At 25.7% G+C, this 22,833-nt stretch overlaps 6 protein-coding genes and 1 long non-coding RNA gene across 12 annotated transcripts in view; 2 read left to right on the top strand and 5 right to left on the bottom strand.

The window, feature by feature from the left end:
* Window positions 1-6: 6 nt before the first annotated feature.
* LOC102676199 (ADP-ribosylation factor-like protein 6-interacting protein 1) lies at window positions 7-1,916 on the bottom strand. The gene is made up of 5 exons (XM_006622168.2): window positions 1,633-1,916; window positions 1,325-1,458; window positions 783-1,020; window positions 588-672; window positions 7-502 (listed from the first exon to the last, which is right to left on the bottom strand). Exons 1-5 carry the CDS (start codon window positions 1,657-1,659, stop codon window positions 402-404), a joined length of 585 nt encoding a protein of 194 aa, XP_006622231.1. The 5' UTR covers window positions 1,660-1,916; the 3' UTR covers window positions 7-401.
* LOC102676346 (ubiquitin-conjugating enzyme E2 S) lies at window positions 1,525-3,863 on the top strand. 4 transcript variants are annotated; one of them, XM_006622171.2, is made up of 5 exons: window positions 1,525-1,543; window positions 2,233-2,380; window positions 2,819-3,009; window positions 3,117-3,245; window positions 3,373-3,851. In XM_006622171.2, the coding sequence occupies exons 2-5, from the start codon at window positions 2,287-2,289 to the stop codon at window positions 3,523-3,525; spliced, it is 567 nt and encodes a 188-aa protein (XP_006622234.1). In that variant the 5' UTR covers window positions 1,525-1,543; window positions 2,233-2,286; the 3' UTR covers window positions 3,526-3,851. The 4 variants fall into 4 exon arrangements, with proteins under 4 accessions (XP_006622234.1, XP_006622232.1, XP_006622235.1 ...); XM_006622169.2 differs by lacking the exon at window positions 1,525-1,543 and adding an exon at window positions 1,734-2,088 and having other exon boundaries at window positions 3,373-3,863; XM_006622172.2 differs by lacking the exon at window positions 1,525-1,543 and adding an exon at window positions 1,734-2,088 and having other exon boundaries at window positions 3,117-3,193; window positions 3,373-3,847.
* Window positions 3,864-4,427: 564 nt separating this feature from the next.
* LOC102675926 (THO complex subunit 4-like) lies at window positions 4,428-6,940 on the bottom strand. Its single transcript, XM_006622166.2, has 5 exons — window positions 6,533-6,940; window positions 5,855-5,992; window positions 5,421-5,568; window positions 5,000-5,140; window positions 4,428-4,908 (listed from the first exon to the last, which is right to left on the bottom strand). The coding sequence occupies exons 1-5, from the start codon at window positions 6,872-6,874 to the stop codon at window positions 4,796-4,798; spliced, it is 882 nt and encodes a 293-aa protein (XP_006622229.1). The 5' UTR covers window positions 6,875-6,940; the 3' UTR covers window positions 4,428-4,795.
* A 280-nt stretch (window positions 6,941-7,220) lies between these two features.
* LOC102676068 (protein seele) lies at window positions 7,221-8,401 on the bottom strand. The gene is made up of 5 exons (XM_006622167.2): window positions 8,353-8,401; window positions 8,181-8,268; window positions 7,943-8,058; window positions 7,654-7,860; window positions 7,221-7,571 (listed from the first exon to the last, which is right to left on the bottom strand). The coding sequence occupies exons 1-5, from the start codon at window positions 8,368-8,370 to the stop codon at window positions 7,398-7,400; spliced, it is 603 nt and encodes a 200-aa protein (XP_006622230.1). The 5' UTR covers window positions 8,371-8,401; the 3' UTR covers window positions 7,221-7,397.
* Window positions 8,402-8,880: 479 nt separating this feature from the next.
* On the top strand, window positions 8,881-20,717 carry LOC102675335 (protein dispatched-like). The gene is made up of 15 exons (XM_031513571.1): window positions 8,881-9,565; window positions 9,697-9,834; window positions 10,044-10,709; window positions 10,797-11,184; window positions 11,264-11,465; window positions 11,556-11,943; window positions 12,015-12,593; window positions 12,702-13,002; window positions 13,131-13,431; window positions 18,425-18,599; window positions 18,723-18,932; window positions 19,015-19,310; window positions 19,399-19,648; window positions 19,715-19,894; window positions 19,989-20,717. Exons 1-15 carry the CDS (start codon window positions 9,428-9,430, stop codon window positions 20,613-20,615), a joined length of 4,839 nt encoding a protein of 1,612 aa, XP_031369431.1. The 5' UTR covers window positions 8,881-9,427; the 3' UTR covers window positions 20,616-20,717.
* LOC116186416 lies at window positions 13,373-14,276 on the bottom strand. Its single transcript, XR_004151403.1, has 2 exons — window positions 13,706-14,276; window positions 13,373-13,427 (listed from the first exon to the last, which is right to left on the bottom strand). It is a non-coding gene; the product is annotated as an uncharacterized LOC116186416 (long non-coding RNA).
* The window catches only part of LOC102675477 (targeting protein for Xklp2-like), a 15,174-nt gene continuing 7,588 nt past the window's right edge, over window positions 15,248-22,833 (bottom strand). Inside the window, exons 1-8 of one of the 3 annotated variants that reach the window (XM_006622163.2) lie at window positions 17,625-17,783; window positions 17,273-17,537; window positions 17,064-17,154; window positions 16,751-16,964; window positions 16,547-16,684; window positions 16,322-16,477; window positions 15,982-16,140; window positions 15,248-15,893 (exon numbers count right to left, since the gene is read on the bottom strand). In XM_006622163.2, the coding sequence (XP_006622226.1) occupies window positions 15,720-15,893; window positions 15,982-16,140; window positions 16,322-16,477; window positions 16,547-16,684; window positions 16,751-16,964; window positions 17,064-17,154; window positions 17,273-17,519 (1,179 nt within the window). In that variant the 5' untranslated portion in view covers window positions 17,520-17,537; window positions 17,625-17,783 and the 3' untranslated portion in view covers window positions 15,248-15,719. Of the gene's footprint in view, window positions 15,894-15,981; window positions 16,141-16,321; window positions 16,478-16,546; window positions 16,685-16,750; window positions 16,965-17,063; window positions 17,155-17,272; window positions 17,538-17,624; window positions 17,784-22,833 lie in introns of those variants that run through there. The other 2 variants (XM_006622162.2, XM_031513568.1) reach the window with 2 other exon arrangements.

Raw genomic sequence — 22,833 nt, 5'->3', positions numbered from 1 at the left:
CCCGCCATTTTCAAATATTTTAAATATGATCATCATGAAAAAATAAAATTAACGCCAATATTAAATTAAATTTCTTTAGATAAACATGTTAACTATATTACTTACATAATTACTTCTTTTATGAAAATGAATTCTGATGAAAGATGAAATTTGTTATTAATGAATGAAGAATAATGTTAAGTACATTTGGAGTATAAAAATGCATATAAAATGAAGTGCATGCAATAATAAATATTACATAAAATGATGAAAGAAAATGAAAGCATAATTTATATAACAATAATTGTACTTTTAAAAAGCTGAAAAGCTAGTTTTCCCTATTTATGAATTAATAAATTACGAATTAATTTATTGTAGATAAGTCTCACAGAGAATGAAGAAAAACACATACAAAATGATGATTATGATTGTTTATCATGAGATAAAGAATCGCGCACATATGATATAACTGACATTGCTCGTCCTTTATATCTGAATCCTGGTGTAAGTAAAAGAATATTCACTGTAACATTCCAATAAAATAAGAAAATTATTTATATATTCATTTTATAAAAAATAATCAAATAAATTATTTAAAAAGCTATTACCTGTTATATAAAACAACAGCAAATTATTAATTGTGCTTCCAATCCATATACAAATAATGAGACAAGTTATTATTCCTGCATAATACTGCAGCATATAAAAATAGTTTATGACAAATTTATAACAGTTTATATTTTCTTTGTAAATATTTTACCTAATATTTATTATTTAAATATTAAATTCATAATTTAACTTACAACATTAGGACGATCATTTCTTGTCTTTAACATTAATTTCCATAGACTTTGTAACTGTAAAATTATGATAGATAAATTTTGGCAAATTTCATTTAATTTTTTCTCTTTCTGGCCAGTCCATTTGTTAACAGGACTTAGCAAAGATGATACAGGTGGTACAAGATAATCAACCAAAGCCAATATAAGAAGAGAGACAGATATTATTGTAAGTATTGCAGGTTCCAACATCCATATCAAACTATAAAAAATAAATATTACATATAACATATAAAAATAATTACTAACTGCCACAATATATAAATTTTAATTTAAAAATTTTAAAATTAATATTAATTTTCATTATTTTATATATCACAATATATTAAAAATTTCTAAAAGAAAAATGAAAAATTTAAAAAACTAGACTATAAATATAAATAATATATTTTTTATAATATTGTATTATAATATTATAAAATATATAATATATAAAATAAATAATTTATAAAAATTTATAATAATTTATAATAAAAAATATATAAATTTTTAATATTTTCACTCACAAAAATATTGTAGTTGTAATTCCAAGTATAAGACCAGGATACCAAGATCGTTCCCATAATAAAATAGAATTTAATGGAAGTATCACTTCACGCCAACATTCCATTCTACGTTTTAATTGTTTCATATGCTTTTCCTGCAATTAGAGTATATTATTTCAGAACAAAAATGAGTGTCACTGTCATTGATTTTTCTACCAGTAGGATTATATGATTTGATATGTAAGAACCTGTTTAATTAATTGTTAAGTAAAATATATTAATTATATTTTAAATATTCTGTATTTTAAAAAAACATATAAAAATCGTACCCTTTCTATTGCTGCACTATCAGCCATTCTAGCTATTAAATAAAATATTCAAATTCGCTCGGAAGAAGCAATATATCAAGACAAGACAAGAATTTAAAAATACGTCCAAGTTACAGTACAATGCAAACACAATATCCAAATTTATATTCCATTTCATTCAAATATTTACTTATTCTTTAATTTAATTATGTGATGTGTCTTTAATAAAAGTCCGAGATGCCGGATACTTTTTGCTTGAAAACACACGAAATGATGAAGAATCGACTTCTAGTTTCGAGATTATTGTAACTCGCACGCGATTGGCTATCAGTTCAAAATGTTGGTTATTGTAGGCGATACTGTGCTGATGTTGTGACGTTAAAGATTTTCTAACAGTATACCTTAAACAATCGCGTCTTAAACGCGTTTAGTTGAAATTTTATTCAAAATTTGCTAAATATGGCTGCTGTAAGTTCTGTGAGTACTTAATAATATATATTAATTTTAGTTCGCAATCTTTTAACAGCGGTACTTCTTGTTTATGTTCTGGTTAAGGAAATAGATTTTTCTGAATATATTTATCATTTAGTAATAAATTATCTATCTAATTTATTTTTTTAGATATCAAATGTTGAAAATCTATCTCCACAAATTATTCGACGTGTAGCTAAAGAAATGAGTGAATTAGCTGCACAACCACCCGAGGGTATTCGTGTAATCTTAAATGAAGAAGATGTTACTGACATTCAAGCTATCATAGAAGGACCCTGTAAGATTAAAGCTCTCACAATTATTCTTTTTATAAAATTTCAATCAATTATTATGGACTGTTTAAGAAGTTGTATAATTTTTGAATTATAACCTATTCAAATGTCAGATTTTATATGTATATATAAATATGTCTATATTTATGTATATATTTATGCCTGTATATACATATACAGGCATAAAATTTGTCTTTATTAATTTATATCAAAGAGAATATTATTTACATAATTAATTAAAATTGTACTTACATGCAATATCAACAAAGATAATATTTTTCTTATAATATTTTTAATATTTTACCTAATTGTTGTTACAAGTTTTTATTTAATATTATTTAATTTACATAATTTCTATACATATATAATTATTGTTTCATCTATTAAGGTTTGTGTTTATCATAATATTTATAAGTTAAAAATTTAAATTCTTCTAATACCAGCGGGAACGCCATATGCTGGCGGTTTCTTCAGAGTAAAATTAGCTCTTGGAAAAGACTTTCCTCAAGGACCACCAAAGGCATTTTTCCTTACAAAAATTTTTCATCCAAATGTTGCAAAAAATGGAGAAATTTGTGTCAATACTTTAAAAAAGGATTGGAAATCAGATCTCGGAATTAAACATATATTATTAGTAAGCTATTTATAAATAAAAATATCTGATTGTAATTAATATAACTGATATAAATTATTTAATTAATTGATTAATATAAATAGCACATCTAATTACTTTATTTACAGACTGTAAAATGTCTCTTAATAGTGCCAAATGCAGAATCTGCTTTAAATGAAGAAGCTGGTAAATTACTTTTAGAAAGGTATGATGATTATTCAGAGCGAGCAAAAATGATGACAGAAATACATGCACAGGTATATATATATATATATGTATATGTATATATATGTATGTATTATATATATATATTAATGATAATATATGTATCAAATTGAATTTTATATACACAATGATAGATAACAGAAAGCAAATTTGATTTAGGGAGGTGGAAAAGGTAGCAAAGCAGGTTTGGAAAGTTGCACATCCTCTGAAGTTGGAGGACCTTTGCCTAAAAAGCATGCAGGAGATAAAAAACTATCAGCAGAAAAGAAAAAAATATTAAAAGATAAGAAGAGAACACTTAAAAGATTATAAAAAAAAAAATCAACATAATTTATCTATCTTTTATAATTTAAAACACTGGCGTGGTAACGTTGCCTCATATTGTACACAATTATTGCATAGTAAAAATTTATTATCTAAACTCGACTGATCTTATTATTAAGTATTTAGAAAATTAATAATTCTAGAAGCATTAAAAATGACTTCCTAAGATACAAACAAGTACAACTTTGTAGTGATCTACTTTACAATCAAGAGTGGAAAATAACATATACCACTCATGGTATCTATTAGTGAATATTTTTACATATGTACAAAATGATACCTCGTGTGACTATTTAAATTAAATAAAAAATGTTCTTCAAAAAAAATTTGTTTTTTTTTTAATATCCATAATTTTGCATATTAAATATAGTCAATATAATTTTATATATTTAAAATGAAAATTGTCTTTAAGAAAGATAAAATATAAATCTTTGATTAGATGGGAAATAAAAATTATTTCATTCTCAAGAACATTGTTCTTTATTAGATAATAACTCGTCAAACTTTCTTTGCTTCAGTCTTGTACCACTGCATTGCCATTCATACGCTGCATGAATAAAACCATGTACATTGTCTTACAAGTCCATTACTGCACAGTAAAATGTTTTATTAGTAGATGACTAGAGGATAACGATGTCACAGCCTTATTCCACTAGAAGCTATTAGCTACACATAGTGGTACTTTATATTATTCATAATAAAAAACAATTCATTAAAATTTACATAAATCTGATGCTACTAAACATAGTAATACACATACACATGTTATAAGGTGTTCAATGTATAAACTATGTTCAAAGATGGATTCCTAAATATTTAATATTTAATTATTCATAAAAACTAATTAGATTGAGGGCTAGAAGCACTTCTGTAGTTTGATAAACAACAACTTTTAAAGATGAATTTTACTGTATTTTTCATCTGATAACCACACACGCACGATAGTACATACAAATCCATACAGTCTTTACATCATTAACTTTTTATTATCTTTTTTTGTTTTTGTTACGGTATCATAAAAAAATCTATGAACTCCTACAAATCATTTTTCTTAAATGTCTGTAAAAATTGTATGCCAATTTTCAAAGAAACCGTCAAAAATAAAAGAGCCATTTATAAGAGAAATTTTTTATAACATTTTTCTAATGATATAGTTATACTTATTTTTATATATTCTCATGAAAATTAGGGAAACACATTGTATCGTGTTAAGTCAGATCAAAACAAAATGTTAAAAATGTGAAGGTTTGTGACGTTGTTACTTTACTTCTTTCACATAAGCTTCCAGTTCTGCATCTAATTCTTCGGCGGTAGGAGTTTTTGTCGCTTGTCGACTGCCCCCTCTGCCACCACGTCGGCCAGTTCCACGACCTATAAAAAGAAGAAAAAAAATCTATTATAAAAAATCTATAATATTTTTTGATAAATTATTTATCTTTTTTAATATAAATCAACTACATACCTCTGATGGATCCTGCTCCACGGTTACCCCTAAAGCGGGACTGAGGTCTCTGTGTATAATTACTGCCGCTAAGTCTCGGGCCTCCACGGATAGATGTGACTGGTATTTCAGAGGTAGCAACTTGTATGTTCATTTCACGACCTGCCGATGTATACCACATATTGCAATAATAGATGTGAATAGTTGTGCAAATCATAATTCACAATAACTTCTTTGAAATTTGTTTTTCTTTAATGTCATCCCATGTTGGAGTATTTATGGAAGGATAAAAGAGAAAATGCTCAAACTGTATGTTGCTAGGTATAAACTGGAGACCAGATTAATAAGTGATACTGAAACCCTAAATATAGGCGGAATTTCATAATTAAAAAGAGACATTCAAAGCAAAACTTATAGTCCAGACATAAATTTAACTACACACCATCTAAGGGTACGCCATTATATTGTTTCATTGCTTTAATAGCATCTGCTCTTCTTTCAAATATAACATCTGCAGAGCCTAATGATCGACCTGACCTATCGTAATGCACTGCTGCTGACTTTAAGGGGCCAAATTCACTAAATAATTCCTAAAGAAACACACAAATATACAACATTATTATAAAAATATTTAAATTATATTTAATAATTAAAATATATACTAAATAAATAATATTAAATAATTATACAATATTTAATTACTAAATTAAATTATACAATGAAATTTTAATTTCATTTTTTTTTAAAATTTAAATTTTTAAAAATATAAAATTTATATTTCTTGTAAACTTTAAATTGAAATTTATATTTATATTAATTTAATTAATTTTAAGATAATATATTAATAAAAAAATTTAACAATTTTATATAAGATACCTGAATATCTGAATCTGATACTCCAAAGTCAAGATTTGATACAAGAAGCTTGGTTGTTCCTGCGCTACCTATTGCACTTCGGCCAACCTTTTTTACTCCATCAAACATGTCGTGTTTCCATGCACTGTTTACATCACCCTATAAATGAGATTATATAAAAAGATATATTTCTTATAATATAAGTATTCAAATATATAATATTAGTTTCATGTGCATTTTGATAAACTAAAATTTAAATTAACAAAAAAATATTTTACATATTATTTATTAAAAATTTTGCATTATTTTTGATCTAGTAAGTTAAAATATTCTATGTTTTTATATTAATATTCAAAAAGATAAACAATCAAATGTATGAAAAAGTAATACACATGAACGTCCTTAAAATCATTAAACGATTCTATTATAAAAACGCATAGTTCAATAATTTTTTCAAGAATTTAAACTGAATAATCTCTTACAATAAATAAAGTATCAATATAATAGAACAAAAATTATATCAATTATATTCTTATTTCATAAAATATTATTTGATTTTAAAATACGATCGTTAATCTATCTACAGATTAAACTATTTCGTACATAAGATAAAAATAATATGATAGTTTTTGATATATGATACACGTGACAAAGTAAATATAATGTAAATAGCAACAAGAAAAAGAAATAATTTCTTACCCTTGTGTATGGAAGAGAATTTCTTGTAATGCCACCACGATTGCGTCCCCGCATGACGCCACCAACTCTTTGCGTTCTGCGTGCTCCTCTACGAGGTGAATTACCGGCACCTCTTCCCCGTCTGCCAGTGCCGCCACGTGGTCTACTTCCTTTATTTTGCTTGATAATATCATCAAGACTCATGTCTATTTTATCAACCATCTTCATTTGTGCTGATTTTCGAGTAATGACACGGCCACGCGAAAATGAATAAAACCAACCTCTTTCGTCTTCGTAATGATGGCGGCGAACGAAGACGAAACAAGCGCGCACAGAAACCTGGGAATAAAGACCGTAGATCATAGAATGATTCCTTAGAAACACCAACTATATATATTATAACTGTATCCTTTATCGATTAGAGCGCTCTCTAGTAATAACTTATCAAAACAAAATAATAATAATTTTTTGAAATTATTAAATAAATATTACATTTTTTATTAATGAATTATATTCATTTTTTTATTAAATTAGGTTATAATAATATTTAATTTAATTATGTACATAAATATATTTCTTTATTATAATTTTATATTATTATATATCAGTGTATATGTTTTAATTTTATATTATTATATATCAGTGTATATTTATTTTTAATTTAATATCAAACAAAATTAAATTATTTTTTTAGAAAAATGAACTTATATTTCAAATTTATTAATATTTATTTAAATATTTTTTTGTACTTTATTTCTTTCTTAAATATTACATTATCCATTTTATTAGATTAAAATAATATATTTAATTTTTAATCTTTTGAATATCAAAAATATATATATATATATATGCAGATACAAATGTATCATTTTTTCCTATACAATTATTATAGTTCATCATTTTCTTCATTTATGTCATTTTTTTCAATATTATCCTGATTAATATTTGTAGAATTGCATAAATTTGCAATATTTGTGCATAACTGTTCATTAACATCATTTTTTTTATGAATAAATAATGAAATTATAGAATCTTCAAATTCTTCTACTATTCCTTCACACTAAAATAAAAAATAAAAAATATTAATTTATATAATATTTTAAATCATTTATTATATTTCTAAATAAAATCAAAATACTTACATAATATTTTAAACTTTTATTTAAATCATCATCTTGAATAATATCAACTTTACTCATTTCAGGATTCATAGCACCAGATGGACTTATTAAATTTAAGATTGTTAATTCACCATTTGACTTATATGTTGCTCTTACATAGTCTGACATTTTTTCACAAATATTATCCAAAATATCTGATACATATACTTCAGATTGTGCAAGAGGAATCTTTAAATTATTTAAATATTTATTTGAAACATGTTTTGATTATAATATAAAATTAAAGAAAAAAAAAATTATCTCTTATTACCTTTTTATGAATAATATTTCCTTGTGCATCTAATCTGTAATTACCTATTTCAATTTCTCTTGCAGGATCAATTTTTGCTAGTTCTCCTTCAATTTCTTTCATTGTTGATCTACAAACTATATATTGTAAATATTAATTTATTATAATAGTTTGTTATACTTAAAATAAATAATTATAATTTATAATAATTTAATATTAATTATTTAATTAATTAATTAACACTTATGATTTTGCTTACCTAAACATTTTAAAAGCTTATTATCAATTTCCTTTGATTCGACAAAAATATGTATAAATAAAAGAGAAAATATTGTTAAAATTTTCATCTACAATAAAAATATCATTAATAGATAATTATATTAAAAATAATATCCAAAAAAATAAAATTAGAGAATTTAAGTTATACTTACATTATATTTAATCAACATGTTAAATGATATTTAATTAATTTATAAAATAAAATATTCAATTTTTTTGATAATTGAAAAAGACACGTGTGTAATACTTATAAGATCATATATATGTATATATTATCTGTCATTGCATGTAGTCTATAACATTAAATTCGGTAAAACACGAATGAGCTATCATCACGTGTAATTTCGAGAAATACCAAAATAAAAATATAAAAACACTATTAAACTGAAAAAAATAACAATATTATTCATAAATATATGATAAAATTTTTTAAATATTTTATAATTAAATAAATTTTATATTATTTACACAAATACATATCATATATAGAAATACAAAACTTATTTATTGTTTTTTTATTATCTTATATCAATCTTAAATAATTTAATCTTAAAAAATTGGAATTTTATTATTCAAATATAATATTAAAAAAAATATTTTTTTTTCTTTCTTATTTTTTATTTCTTAAAAAATTTTATATATAGAAATATATAATATGTATATATACATTCTTCATAGACTGAAGTTCATGGATCATTCCATTTGTTACTGTGATGTAAACACGTGCCATCCTTTTAAGTGGGAAGTCCATGTTGCTTTTTAAATTGAACTATCATATTTTAATGTTTTATATAAAATTACACTCACTTATACATTTTGAAATATTTCTATATAAATAGTGATTATAATTTTATTCTCTTGAAATTTATATTTGTAGTATAACTTTTAATATAATAGATAAAATAATTATGCAAAAATATTACAAATATAATGGAGATACTAATAAAAAAAGTGTATAAATATTTATAAAGTTTTGTTAATAAAAATTATTTATATATACTACTTATTTTATTCAGCGATTTGTATTTAAAAATACGCATTAAAAACTTATTTTTACTAATTACTATGCTAAATTTAATGTTTATTGTGATTAATTTTTCCAATTTAAAAGTTGTTTAAAAAAATAAAGCTATGATATCGTGTGATTTAGGTACAAATTAAGATAATATTGTGCTTTAGTTTTTTATATTAAATATGATTTAAATTATAATATAATTTTGTCATAAAATGGAAATGTGGTGGTTTTCTCGAGTAATAGCTCATCATCCTTATACCATTCTAATGATAATACTTATTTTTTCTTCAACATGCTTAATTGTTCCCTTAGCTATTAAAAAATTTCCAGACTTCTCAGATCCTCAGTTAGTAAGTATACATAATTAAAATATAAAAATAATATATGTAAAATAATATATTTTCTTTATAGTTACTCTATAATATTTATTAATATTAATAATAATATTTTCTCTAATTTATATTTTTTTATAATGTTAAAGGGATTTGAAGCAAGAGGTACAATATTAGCACAAAGACTTATTGCTTGGCAAAATTTATTAGAATCAAATAAACCAAGAGGACAATTAGTTGATAATCCTTTAGAATATTATCATTATGTGCAACAATTAAATCAACAGGTATTTTTATTAAAAATTATTAATACTGTAATATTATAATATTAATTTATATATTTAATTTATAATAATAATTTTATTATTTAATAATTTAATAATTTATAATAATAATTTATATACTTAAGTTGTTCTATAAATATATTTAGAAAATAAGTATCAGATTATCAATATCGATTATCAATAATCTAATATTATAATCTAATATATTTTAGAATTTACAGAATCCTATTATACAAAATTATAGTTGGATTGAAAAAAAACCTAAAAATAAGAAAAAAGGAGGAAAGAAATATCAAAAACAAATTAATAAAGAAGAAATAGATAAAATTGAAATTAAAGATAAATGGGAAGAATTAATAGAGTTAAAAAACAAAAATAAATTAGATATGACAAAGGATTATAAAAGTCAAGATTATATTGATAATGAGAATTTTTTTTGTAATTTGCCATCTTCTGCTTATGCACGTGTTGTTATTGGCAGAACCTCTAAAGATTCAAATTTATGGTCAATGGAAGGTGTATTAGCACAATGTTATATTGATGCAGAGCTTAGATCAAATTCACATTTTTCTTCTTTATGTCAAATGTCAATAGAATATAACAATTCAAGGCAAAAATGTTGTAGAAGTTGGTCTCCAGCAAATTATGTTGCACTTCTATCTAATCGAAGTTCTTGTTTGGGTGTAACAGAAAATGATCTTAGTCGTGTTGAAACTCTTTTAAAAAGATGTATTTATTATTATCAAAATCGTCGTTTAACATTAAATTGTGCAGAAGATTTAAATTGTCAAAAACATGTTCCAATTGAATGCTATATGCATAATGCAGCATATCATTTGTTGCATTACTTATTGGATACTGATTTTATTTTGGATCGAGTAAGAGAATTAATTTCTATATATTTCTGTATATTCTATATATAATTTATTATGAATATTAAGAATAATTACTTATATTTTTTTCAGGAGCAAGATCCTCAAAATAAGTTAAATTCGACATTAAAATATGCAATGTTATTTTTACCAATTGCTGCAAGCTCAGCTACTTTAGATTTTTATAAAGGATTAAATGATGTTGATTTATCTTATGGAAAATTTTGTGTAAAGGGAATGCATTTGGGTTTAAAAAGTATATTGTTTGATCGACTGTTAGTGTCAGATTCTATTTTATTACTTACTGGTTTTACCTTTGTAACAATTTGTATATGGGCATATACTGGTTCTTTTTTATTAACTGTTACAACCATTATTGCAGTAATTTTTAGTCTTGGCATTTCATATGCATTTTATACTTTACTTTTGCATATAAAATTTTTCCCATTTATGAATCTCTTGGCAATTGTTGTTGCTGTAGGTAAGAAAGTGTATATGATAATTAAATTTTCAATTTTAAAAAATCAAATCATTTAACATGCAATTTTATTTTTTTTAAGGAATAGGTGCAGATGATGCATTTATATATTGCAAAATTTGGGAAAGAGGTAAAGAACAAAAAATATCAAATAATGGATTAGTCAGACTGGTACAAGAAACAATGAAACATGCTGTTCCATCTATGTTTGTTACATCTTTAACTACTGCAGTAGCATTTTTTGCATCAGTTGTTAGTAATGTTACTGCTATAAATTGCTTTAGGTATATATATTTAAAAATAACTATTTAACTAATATTAAAATATTTAAAGAAAAATAAATAAATTTGAATATTACTAATACAAATCTTTAGTTTATTTTCAGGAATGACTGTTATTGCAAATTTTTTTTTAATGATTACTTGGTTACCAGCATGTGTCGTAGTATCAGAACGATTTAAACTTGGTATTTTATCTCCCGCGAATTTTATAACACGAAAAATTGTTAGACCTTTACGACTATTTGGAGATAAAATAACGATAAGTTTTAATTCTTTTCTTATAAAGATAGTTATTAATTTTCGATGGTGCTGGTTATTCAGTTTGGGTATTGTAGCAATAATATGTTGTATTATTGTTTTCCAATATCCTGGTTTACAATTGCCAGATACTGCTGATTTCCAATTATTTGATAGTTCTCATCCATTTGAAAAATATGACTTGATATATGCTCGAAAATTTTGGTTTGAGAAATATGAAACAGTATGTAAAAAAATATAATATTTCTTAAGATATATCTTTTTGAAAGATTTTAAAATAATTAACAATTACAGATTGATAATGGAGATATGTTGCCACTAAGATTTGTATGGGGCGTTAAACCAATCGATAATGGTAATTATTTAGATCCTGGTTTAATTGGTACACCAGAATGGGATGAATCTTTTGATGTATCTCATCCAGAATCACAATTATGGCTTGAAAAATTTTGCCATGATTTACGAGCACAATCTTTTTATCGTAATACGTTAGGACCTTTACTTCCTAACTGTTTTATTGAATCATTACGTAAATGGATGCAAAGACGTTGTGAAGACCCCATTGATCCACATATTAATTATATGCCATGTTGTGAAAAAAGTAAATTTCCATATAATTCAACCACTTTACAACGATGTGCAGCTGAAGCTAATGCAGGATTATATCGTACTCCTTCATATTTATGGGTTCGCAATGGTGTTTTTGCTGGTTTAAAATTTTTAAGAGAACCGAATTCAACACAATTACAAATATCAAATGAAACAAATTCAGTAATAATGCCAACACTTAAAATTAAAGCTTTAATTGTTGAATATGATAGCATATATAATTACAGTCTTTCTTTTTCAAATATGGATCAATTTTTTCATCAGGTATGTGTGTGTATAATATGTGCATATATATATGAAATACATTGTATTTTTTGTTGTGTTGTAAATAATTATAATATAATTAATGAAATCTAAAATAATATTTTGTAGGTTGAAACATGGATGCAAAATCAATTAAAAAATGCTCCATTAGGAATGCGTGGTGGTTGGTTTGTTAGTAGATTAGAATTTTATGAATTACAACGAACATTGTATGAAGGTACTCTTTGGGCAATGGGAGTTTCATTGATTCTAGCTCTCATAGTATTGGCTTTTGTGACATTTAATCCTCTTATCAGTTTATATGCAATTATAACAATTGGTGCAGCAATTATAGTAACAATTGCTGGTTTGATTCTTCTTGGGTGGAAATTAAATGTTTTAGAAAGTATTACAGTATCTACAGCAATAGGTACTTTTTGATATAATTAATAATTTTAATTTATAAAATATATTATTTATTTATTTATTTATTTATTTATTTATATATTAAATATTAATTATTAATATATACATATATAATATATATATTATTTTTAGGTTTAACTGTAGATTTTAGTTTACACTATGTAGTAAGTTATAGAGCATGTACTTCTAAAGAGAGAGAGGATAGAGTAAAAACAGCTCTTACACAAATGGGTGGTCCAACTTTAATGGCTTGTCTTACAACTGGTGCTGCTGGTGCTCTTATGCTACCTTCATGTGTATTAGCATATATTCAAATTGGTATATTTTTATTACTTGTAATGGGAATAAGTTGGATATATGCTACATTTTTTTTGTGTCCAATATTAGCAGTTATAGGTCCATCATCTCATTTTGCTCAATTTCAATATCCTAGGTAAATATATTATTGTAAGTATTTTAATTTTAATTTTTTTTTTCATTAATTGGATGTTGAAATTATTACAGATTAAATTTATTATGGAATTATCTTCGTAAAAACAAGTCTGGAAATGTGCCTGATTCAAGTACAGATAATAATAGGGCTAGAAGAAAGATTAAAGGAAGAGGAATGTGGTCAGAATCTACTTTAAGTACATCTAGTACAGTATGTCAATTTCATTGTAATGAAATAGAAACTTTTACTAGACCACCGCCATCACCATCATTACCTCCATCTCCATCATCAGCATTACTTCAATAAGATAAAGGTTAAATAATAAGATGGGTATATATTTTAAAGAAAAAAAAAAAAATTCTAATTATGATATTCCATAAACTCTTCCAAATTTTTAACAATGAATTTATTATTCATGTGTAACTTATGTCACATATAATCTATGATCATGTGTCACTAATGTGTCATTGGCTGTGTTCAAAATAGTTTTAAGATAATTATTTATATCTATTATTAATTCATTGGGCTTCCTATATCAGTTACGCAAATATATGCATATATTATATTATATCCATTGTGATATAAATCAGGCTTTAAATGCCAAATATATCGCAGGCTGTTTTATATTTTATGATTTATTTTAAATCTCAATTTTTAATAAATTGAAACTGTATTTTATGTTTATATATCTAAAGTAACTGATAATATTGATAAAATGTTATACTATAGACTTGCATTTACATATCTATGAATGCATTTTAATTTTTTTTTTTATTAAAATTTGTATAAAATATATTTGTAATTTTGTTTTATGTAAATATAGATTTTTTTATATGCGAATATTAATAAATTTAATTATTTCTAATTTAATTTAAAATAAATTGATATATATAATTTAATATGCTTTATTGATAATTGTATTATATAACTTTATATTTATTATATATTATTAAGAAAAATTAAATATATTATTTGAATAAGTTTATCAAATTGATAATTCAAAGATTACATACAGAGACTGTTTAATTTCTAAATGAAATATTATAATAAATTTAATAGAGTGAATGAATTTGTTATATATTTAGAAATAAGAGAATATTGAATTAGTTGTTTTATTGAATAATGCTTTCAATTTTATAGAAAGATGTATGTGTGTATGTCTGCAATTAAATTTAAGAAAAAATAACGGAATGTGTTATTATACATGATTTTATTTCAAGATTATTTATATTTATAAACTATATAAACTAGTTATAAAAAAAAGACTGACAAATTTATATAATTTTCATAGATGATATTGAATATGCAAAAAAAGTTTAAAATAATTTTTTTTTTCTTAAAATTTTAATTGTTTTTTAAATATTTTAAAAAGTTTTAGTTTTATTTAAATAAATGTTCATTATTCATTAATTTCTGATATTTAAGATAGTTTTTATATCTATGAACATTATATCAAGTTTTTATTTTTATCAAGTTTGAAATATTAAATATTATGTACATAATACAACAAATAAAAACTTATTTTTTACACACATTTCGTTATAAAAAGAAAAAGGTACAAATCAACAATTTATGTAATACTATATCATGCTTTGGAAAAATATATATTTATGCTGTTAAAGAAAATCCATTTTTATAATTACTGTAATATGTGTTTATCAATTATTTAAATATTTATAACTATCATATGTTAAGAATATTAATATAATCTAGAATGCATTGGCAATCTTTAATATATCTATATATGTGTGTGTGTGTATGTATGTTATAATATATTATAGTAATGTATGTTATGTATTTCATGTTAATGCGCATCTTCGTTAAAACAAATATTTATTCAACATAAACTATGTTAAATATGTGAGAATACTATAAAAAATGACTAATTTTCACAATAATCCCATTCACATATTCTCGATAAAAATATTTAGTAAACTATTTGAAATAACGATCATTTAGTATCTACAGATACAAATATATTTTGAAAAATTATTGTTTTATAAAACGTTACTTTCAGAGATTAAAAATATATTTCGATGAAATTGCCTTTATTGACAAAATTTATAGAGAATCAAAAAGTATATGGATGTGTATCTATATGTGTAAATATATTAAAACATACATATTAATATGATTAAACTAAAAATTTAAATTTAATTTAATATATTTATTAATTTAAGTTACTTTATAAATGTATCTACCTGCGAAACAGGGCGTGAAAAAAAAAAACATTGATTTAAAAGATTCGATTACTAAAGTATAATGCTTCTTAATTATATTTTAAGTATTTATACACGACGACGACGTTTCAATAATATTGGACTTATAGGATCAGTTAATGGTCGTTTTTCGACTTTTGGTAATTCTATTTTATATCTTCGAATCGGTTGAGCTTTATGAACAATTTGTTTTCGTAGCTGTGCGATTTCTTCTTCCTCTTGTTTCTTTTTAGCAGCAATTTCCTATTATTTCCATTTTATTATTGTATGCATTATAATCTTGAAAATAGAATATATTATTAACGAATAATAATATTATAGAATACTTTACCATTTGTTTCTGTAAGTCTTTTTGTCTTTGTTTTTCTTTTATAATCTCATCAAAGCGTTTTCTTTCTATTGCTCGAATTTCTGAGTGTAAAGGTCCTATTTTTGGTGGTTCTAACTTCTTCTTTGATAAACATGGTGTAAACGGCGGTTTTTTCCAAAGCTAGATTATTTAATAAAATTAAAAATATTTCATTAAATTATTTAATAAAAATATATTTATTATTTATATAATGTATAATATATAAATTAATTAATAATATTATATAATAAGTATTAAAATTAATAATTAATTAAAAACATACATATAATTGATTTCAAATAAAATTTGTTTAATTATATACCTCGGTATTCTTTTTAATTTGCTTATTGGGAACATTAACTTTTTGATTTTTTTCGTTTTTATTGTTACTTATTGGTTCAATTTTAATTCGATTTTTTATAAACTTTGGAATGGGATTTGCATGAAATATTTTTATTTTTTTCTCTTCTTCCGATATCTAAAAATAATGAAAAAAATCACAATATTTTTTAATATCTTAATATATTTATAACAAAAATTTGTATACCTTTTTAATGTGTTTTTGTTTTTGTTCTTCTTTTTGTTTCTGCATATTTTTTGATCGTAAATCAAAAGAAAATGGATGTATCTTAACATTCTGTGATTTTTGTACTTTATTACAAATCTCAGTTTTAACGTTAGATTCCTAAAATGTTAATCTCAATTTAATCAATTTAAATAATATTATTTATACATTATCAACGTTACACACCTGTTTAATGCTAACATTATGTACTACGTATTCTTCTTTTTCTTCTTTTTCTTTCTCTTGTTGATTGACATATAATGGGTTTTCATATACTTGATTAATGCTAACATCATGCACTACGTTTTCTTCTTTTTCTTTCTCCTTTTGATTAACGTATAACGGGTTTTCGTATACTGTTTCATTTTGTGTTTCAGACAAAGAGAAATTTTTTAAAGATCTACGAAAGAATTAAATGATATCTTTTTTCTTATTATTGGATAGAAAAAGAAGATAAAAAAATATATTATGTTTGGAAATTCACAATTGTAATTCTTACGTGATCAATGAATCGTCTTCTGTAACTATATTCGGAAGTTTTTCGTTTGCAAGATTTGGATTTGGTGTACTTACAACTACAGTTACTCTATCTATACATGATCAAAGAATCGATCAATTTTATTAATCAAAATTGAATAAAACGAAATAGAAAAATTTTGAAAATTTTTAAACGTCTTCTATTCTTTAAAGATATCGTTCATTACTTACTAAAAAATGAATCTCCAATATCGGGTAAATTTGAAAAATCGACAAATTGCGGTGATTGGATTGCATCCCATTTCTCATCTTTTTTCGAATTTTTATTCTTGTGCCAATCATCATCTTGACATTCCGGTTTGACATTCTCCTTCTGCCACAATTTTCGAGGTGGTACTTTTACAGTATTCTTGGAGTATGTTACCGGTGTTATAGCTTGTCCATATTTTATATTCATCAATTTTGTGGGTGCGTGCATTATCTAAGATTCCAGAATCTTATCAATTTTGTTATGAAACAAATATAGAATTGATTATATTTTTCACAAAATTTAAAAAAAAAAGAATTTTTACTCTCTCATTACTTTTAATAATAACTTAAAAATCATCCAATGCTTTATTTCGAAATTGACTAAATACTTTACAACTGTGATTCGTATGTTTATTATTATGAATAGGTCAAGTTGAACTTAATTTCTGGAGGAAACGAAACACATGAGAATAACAATGAATAATGATTATAAATATTGTTCTATGAAAAAAAAATAGGTCGTAAAAAAATTATATATTAATAAAAAAATATATCGAATTCAGATTTATTCGTTTTTTATATATAATTCATTAAAATTGTACGATATTTTATAAATATTATAAAATTAATATGTAAAAATAATTATATTTTACGTATTGTAACGTAACATTATAGTAAATATAACGAATTGCGCGCGATCATTGATATTATGTACACGTGAATATTTCTATGGATACAAATGTTCACAACAAAGCAGGGGCCACATCGTTGAATCGTTTTCTCTAAGTAAATTTGTTAAATATGATTAATCTTTCTTTTATTCGACAATCGCAATACTCATTTGCTTTTGTTTCAAAAAGGAATTATTTTAAAAATCTCAACATCCTTGTGATGACATCTTTTAAAAAGAGAATTCAACGATGAATTCTAATATTGAAAATAATATTTCGATTTAAAAAAAAACTACGAATATGCATAGCTTACGGTAAGAAAAAAAATTAATTTCTCCTTCAATTTCTTTACTTTATTGTTTAAAATTAATCTAATCACTCGATTTTAAAATGCAATATATATATATATATATAGATTTTGAAACGTTTTATAAATCTAATTTTTATTATCTATAATTTTCAGAGGTGAACACAATATTAGCAGCTTAGGTACGAGTCGCTGGTTAGAGGCTCTTTGGGAACCAGCTGCCAAATTGCACACTTTACCAAATGGATTAGATATGCTCGATGTAAGCGGCGATGGAGATGCAAGGCTTGTCTGTGCTGATTTGGGAGCTCTCGACGTCAATTCGCCTAAAGTGAGATACAATTTTTAATAATTAAAAAATATCATTGATATCGTACATCTTTCCCAAATATATACGTCCTATAAAATATAATCTCTAATTAATATTACACACGTTTATACAAATCATTTTCAGATACGAGTTTACAAAGGAGGCGATCAGATAACCGAGCACAACATGGTAGATCTACCTTGTGGGGTGGTCGGTTTTTACACGCAAAATGGAGAACCTCGATCCTCCGTAGTGGCAGTGGGTGTTGGCTCTAGCGTCTACATCTTTAAAAATATGAGACCTTATTTTAAATACTGTTTGCCGCACATCGAGGCACATCCAAAAGAACGAGAGGTACAGAAAATTCTTCTTCCCCTAAATTTAAAGACAAATACTTTTTCGATTTACAAAATTGAAGGAAAAAATCTGTTGATAGATTTGGCACAAGGCTGGATTGGACGAGGAATTGAACGTGCTCACATTAGCCGACGAATTGGATCTTTTGTTAAAGGAACTTGGAGCTGGATTTATTTCACCGAGAACGTTGAAATTCTTATGCATGGATAAGAATTTGAGAGCTAGTTTCGCAGAACAGTACAGAAGGATTCCACTCGTTAAAAGTAACGCCTTAACTGCGATTTCTGTGATTCGAAGAGATTCGTGGAACGATCCGGCAAGTAGTTGTCTCGTACTGGGTACGGAATTTGGAGAAATACTTATATTGGATCCTCGGTATTTCATTCATTTTTATTCAATTATATATTTTTTTTGTATAATTAAAAAATAATTAAGTAAATTACGAAATGTCTATTTGTTTTAGAACGTTCTCCATTATGGATAAACATTTATTGCAATGGCCACCGGTTGCTTTTGCGTGTATAGGTTTATGGACAGGTGATGGAAGAGTATTAATTATCGGAAGGGACGGTAGAATTGGTATGATAAGGAGGGGAAGTTCTGTCAAACTTTGGGAAAAATTATCGTCACCTGCTGTAGCCATTTCAGCCCTTAATAACGAGGGCATCGCGGTTACCACGATGGATGGCACTTTGATCGGTTTCTCCAGAAAGGTATACAAAGTATTTTTTTTTTTTATTTCGAATATAAATCATAGCCGATGAATTAATCCGTAACAGGGAATTAAACTTTGGCACGTTCGCGTTCCGGGAGCAATTTTGGATTCGATAAGTTTACCAGTTCCTCAAATTGGACTCTCTTTGCTTGCTGTGAGTACAGCTGGATATGGTATCCGTGTATACGATGGAAAGCATCATGTAGACACGTTGAAGATTATGGAACCAGTTTCAGCTATGAAGGTATACCATATATCTAGGAGAAAAATTATTTTTTAAGCTAAATATTAATGATAATTGTATTCTTCTTTTTTTTTTTTCTTTTTCTTTGAAATAGTACGGTAAAATGGGTCAAGAAGAACGAACAATGGCGATGGTCACCGTAGGAGGTGGCCTCTGCGTGAAGATTTTGAAACGCACCGCCGATTTCAGTATTCACAATGCAATGTCCGATCTACCGATCAACGATGGTTCTAAATTTCTGATACCGAAGAAAACGCGATTGTTCGTCGAGCAAACGATACGCGAAAGATCAGAAGCCAAGAAGATACACACTACTTTTCAGCAAGGTCTACTTCGATTGAGATTAATGGTAGCCAAGAAGGTAGTCGAATCTTTGAACGATAGTCAAGACGCTGGATCGCACTCTCTTACCGTGGAAGCTACAGTTTTAGGATTGGGACCTCATTATCAAATTCGCATTTTGCTGACGAATATATCCGACGAATTGTCCGACACGGATTTGTACATCGTTTGCAGGAGTGAGAACATAGAAGTGAAACCACGTGTGATGGACGTGCCTCTTTTACCGAGCGGTGTTCCAATTCCATTTATCGTTAACGCGATTTTGAACGGTAAAATATCGGGAAGAATGGAGATTTTGGTGTGTAAGAAGTCGAGAACGAAACCAGTTACCGTAACGACAGTGATTTTACCTGCTCCTGAAGAAGATATCGAAGTTTAATGTATTATAACGAAGTTATCTAAGTCTTGGAACCTGTGAGAGAAATCTGTGAGAGAAAATTTCCCATGTATTTTATTTAAATGTTGATACATTTTTAAAAACGTTTATGAATATATATATATATATATTCATATATATATATATAATATAATATATAAATAATATAATATAAATATATATATATAATTATATAAATATTGATAAATTATAAAATTAATTTTTGAATTAATATTTTATCTATTTTTCATTAAAATTATATGATATTAAGTTTTTGTTGCCTCTATTAAATATTAAGATATATTGTTTTCGAAAAAAAAATAATAAAAATATTTTTCGATTTAAATCTCGTATGATCGCGCGCTAAAATTAAGTAGAATGTGCTAGACAAGGAGAAACTATGCGAGAAGGACAGAGATAGTGTAAAAATATTGAAATCAGCGCCATCTTCAGAGTGCCGCAAATTAAACACAAATAAAAAAGGATAGAAGATAGCGAGAAAAGGATAGAGAATAAGAATTGACCGTTAACGCCATCTTTCGGACATCAAAGACACTTTTTCGAAAGATAGGATAAAGTAGAGGTAAAAGGAGGATAAAGTAGAGTAGGAATCGAAGTTTAACGCCATCTTTTGAGTGTTAAGAGAACTTTGAAGAAAAGTTTACTAAATACTCGAGAGATGGCGCCAGCAGTTCGATTTTTACTCTATCTCTATCCTTTTCTTACTATCTTCTGTCCTTTTTTCGTGAGTTTCATTTGCGGCACTCTGAAGATGGCGCTGATTTCAATATTTTTACACTATCTCTGTCCTTCTCTCATCATTTACTTTCCTTGTCTACATTCACTCTACAAATTCATGCGTTCGAAAGACGGAATCTATCTGAATTAACTTTATTGCCTTCTTTACTTCTAATCGAATTGATTGGGGAAATTTTAAGAATTTATTCAATATATTTTATATATATATATATATATCTATTTTCATATATTTATGTACATATATCATATATATATTTTTAACCCGTTTTCTAAATAAAACATTTAGAAAAATATACCATCAACTAGACATTTAATTCTTATTTTCATATTTTCTTATAAATAATTTAAATAATATAAATAAATATAAATTTTTTCTATTCCATCTTTCGAAATTACGTAAAATATATGATATATTACAATTTTATACTACACAAAGCGTTCGATATTGAACAGAATATTTAAAAAAAAAAAGAGATTATAATGTATTCAATATAGATAGATATCCTTATAACATAAAAATTTGTCAATCTCAACAAAATAAATGCTAATAGTGATTTTCTAATATTTCAGATAACTGTCGTTCTACCTAACATCAGAACCAGGAAGAAATCGGCGGAAGAGGAAGATCTACGGAGAAGATCGCGGTAGATCGGTTTTCACGCCACTTGGAACAACAACCATTGGCATCCGCGAAACGAGCGTTTGATCGAGCTCTCCGATACCGGCGGCCATACGATTTACTGTCATTCGCGCGTGCGAACACCGGCCTCTAGATAGAGAGAAGATCCTCCCCCCCTCTGAATCGTAGTACCTCTATCGGTGCACGATTGCGTTATGTTGCCGCTAATTTGGATTTATGTTCGCATTCGCACGTCGCCCGATGGCTCGCGCCGCCACCGACAGAATCTCTTTGATCGAATCCCCCCTTCCCCCTCTTTTTCTCCCCTTATCTCGTTCACAGAAAATTCTGCGAATTCGTTGTACGAACAGAGTGGAGGGGAATCGAAGTGGGAATTTTTTTTTTTTTTTGGAAGGAGATGAAACATTTTCCTTATAAAATTATTGAGAGAAAATTAATTTTAAAAAAAATTTTACATTTATCGATAAGTGTTTATTTTTTTTTCAAATTTGAACATAAAACAAAATAGACGAAAAAATTTTCTTTCCCAAATATAAAATATATCGCAAATTTTCTCTTTGAATTCTTAACGTTTCTCAACGAAAGAACACAACAAGCTCAATTAACAAGAATACATCTCATAGTAGATATCTCATATTTCACGCATCTCTCTCGAAGATCTATCGTGTTAAAGGAAAAAGAAAAGAAAAGAAAAGAAAAGAAAAGAAAAAAATTAAGAAACAAGTTGTACCTCGCTAAACGAGGGGGTGGTAGAATTCAGCGCGAAAACGCGCGTTAAGTCGATGACGAGGACAAATGGTAACCTTATATCGGAACGATGAG

Source organism: Apis dorsata, unplaced genomic scaffold, assembly GCF_000469605.1.
Source record: "Apis dorsata unplaced genomic scaffold, Apis dorsata 1.3 scaffold_667, whole genome shotgun sequence".
Lineage (NCBI taxonomy): Eukaryota > Metazoa > Arthropoda > Insecta > Hymenoptera > Apidae > Apis > Apis dorsata.
This window is presented reverse-complemented; position numbering and strand designations above follow the sequence as displayed.

What these genes read in the sequence shown, in the direction of transcription:
- LOC102676199 (XM_006622168.2), bottom strand. Translation starts at nt 1,659, where the DNA reads ATGGCTGATAGTGCAGCAATAGAAAGG. An exon ending in ATAGTGCAGCAATAGAAAGG is followed by an intron (nt 1,459 to 1,632) that starts GTACGATTTTTA and finishes CTCTAATTGCAG; the next exon opens with GAAAAGCATATGAAACAATT. An exon ending in ATTACAACTACAATATTTTT is followed by an intron (nt 1,021 to 1,324) that starts GTGAGTGAAAAT and finishes TATTTTTTATAG; the next exon opens with TTTGATATGGATGTTGGAAC.
- LOC102676346 (XM_006622169.2), top strand. An exon ending in GAATTAAACATATATTATTA is followed by an intron (nt 3,010 to 3,116) that starts GTAAGCTATTTA and finishes CTTTATTTACAG; the next exon opens with ACTGTAAAATGTCTCTTAAT. An exon ending in TGACAGAAATACATGCACAG is followed by an intron (nt 3,246 to 3,372) that starts GTATATATATAT and finishes AATTTGATTTAG; the next exon opens with GGAGGTGGAAAAGGTAGCAA.
- LOC102675926 (XM_006622166.2), bottom strand. Translation starts at nt 6,874, where the DNA reads ATGATCTACGGTCTTTATTCCCAGGTTTCTGTGCGCGCTTGTTTCGTC. An exon ending in ATTCTCTTCCATACACAAGG is followed by an intron (nt 5,993 to 6,532) that starts GTAAGAAATTAT and finishes TCTCATTTATAG; the next exon opens with GGTGATGTAAACAGTGCATG. An exon ending in TAATGGCGTACCCTTAGATG is followed by an intron (nt 5,141 to 5,420) that starts GTGTGTAGTTAA and finishes ATACATCGGCAG; the next exon opens with GTCGTGAAATGAACATACAA.
- LOC102676068 (XM_006622167.2), bottom strand. An exon ending in GAAATATTATTCATAAAAAG is followed by an intron (nt 7,861 to 7,942) that starts GTAATAAGAGAT and finishes AATAATTTAAAG; the next exon opens with ATTCCTCTTGCACAATCTGA. An exon ending in ATAAAAGTTTAAAATATTAT is followed by an intron (nt 7,572 to 7,653) that starts GTAAGTATTTTG and finishes TTTTTATTTTAG; the next exon opens with TGTGAAGGAATAGTAGAAGA.
- LOC102675335 (XM_031513571.1), top strand. Translation starts at nt 9,428, where the DNA reads ATGGAAATGTGGTGGTTTTCTCGAGTAATAGCTCATCATCCTTATACC. An exon ending in CTGATTTTATTTTGGATCGA is followed by an intron (nt 10,710 to 10,796) that starts GTAAGAGAATTA and finishes TATTTTTTTCAG; the next exon opens with GAGCAAGATCCTCAAAATAA. An exon ending in TCGACGTCAATTCGCCTAAA is followed by an intron (nt 18,600 to 18,722) that starts GTGAGATACAAT and finishes AATCATTTTCAG; the next exon opens with ATACGAGTTTACAAAGGAGG.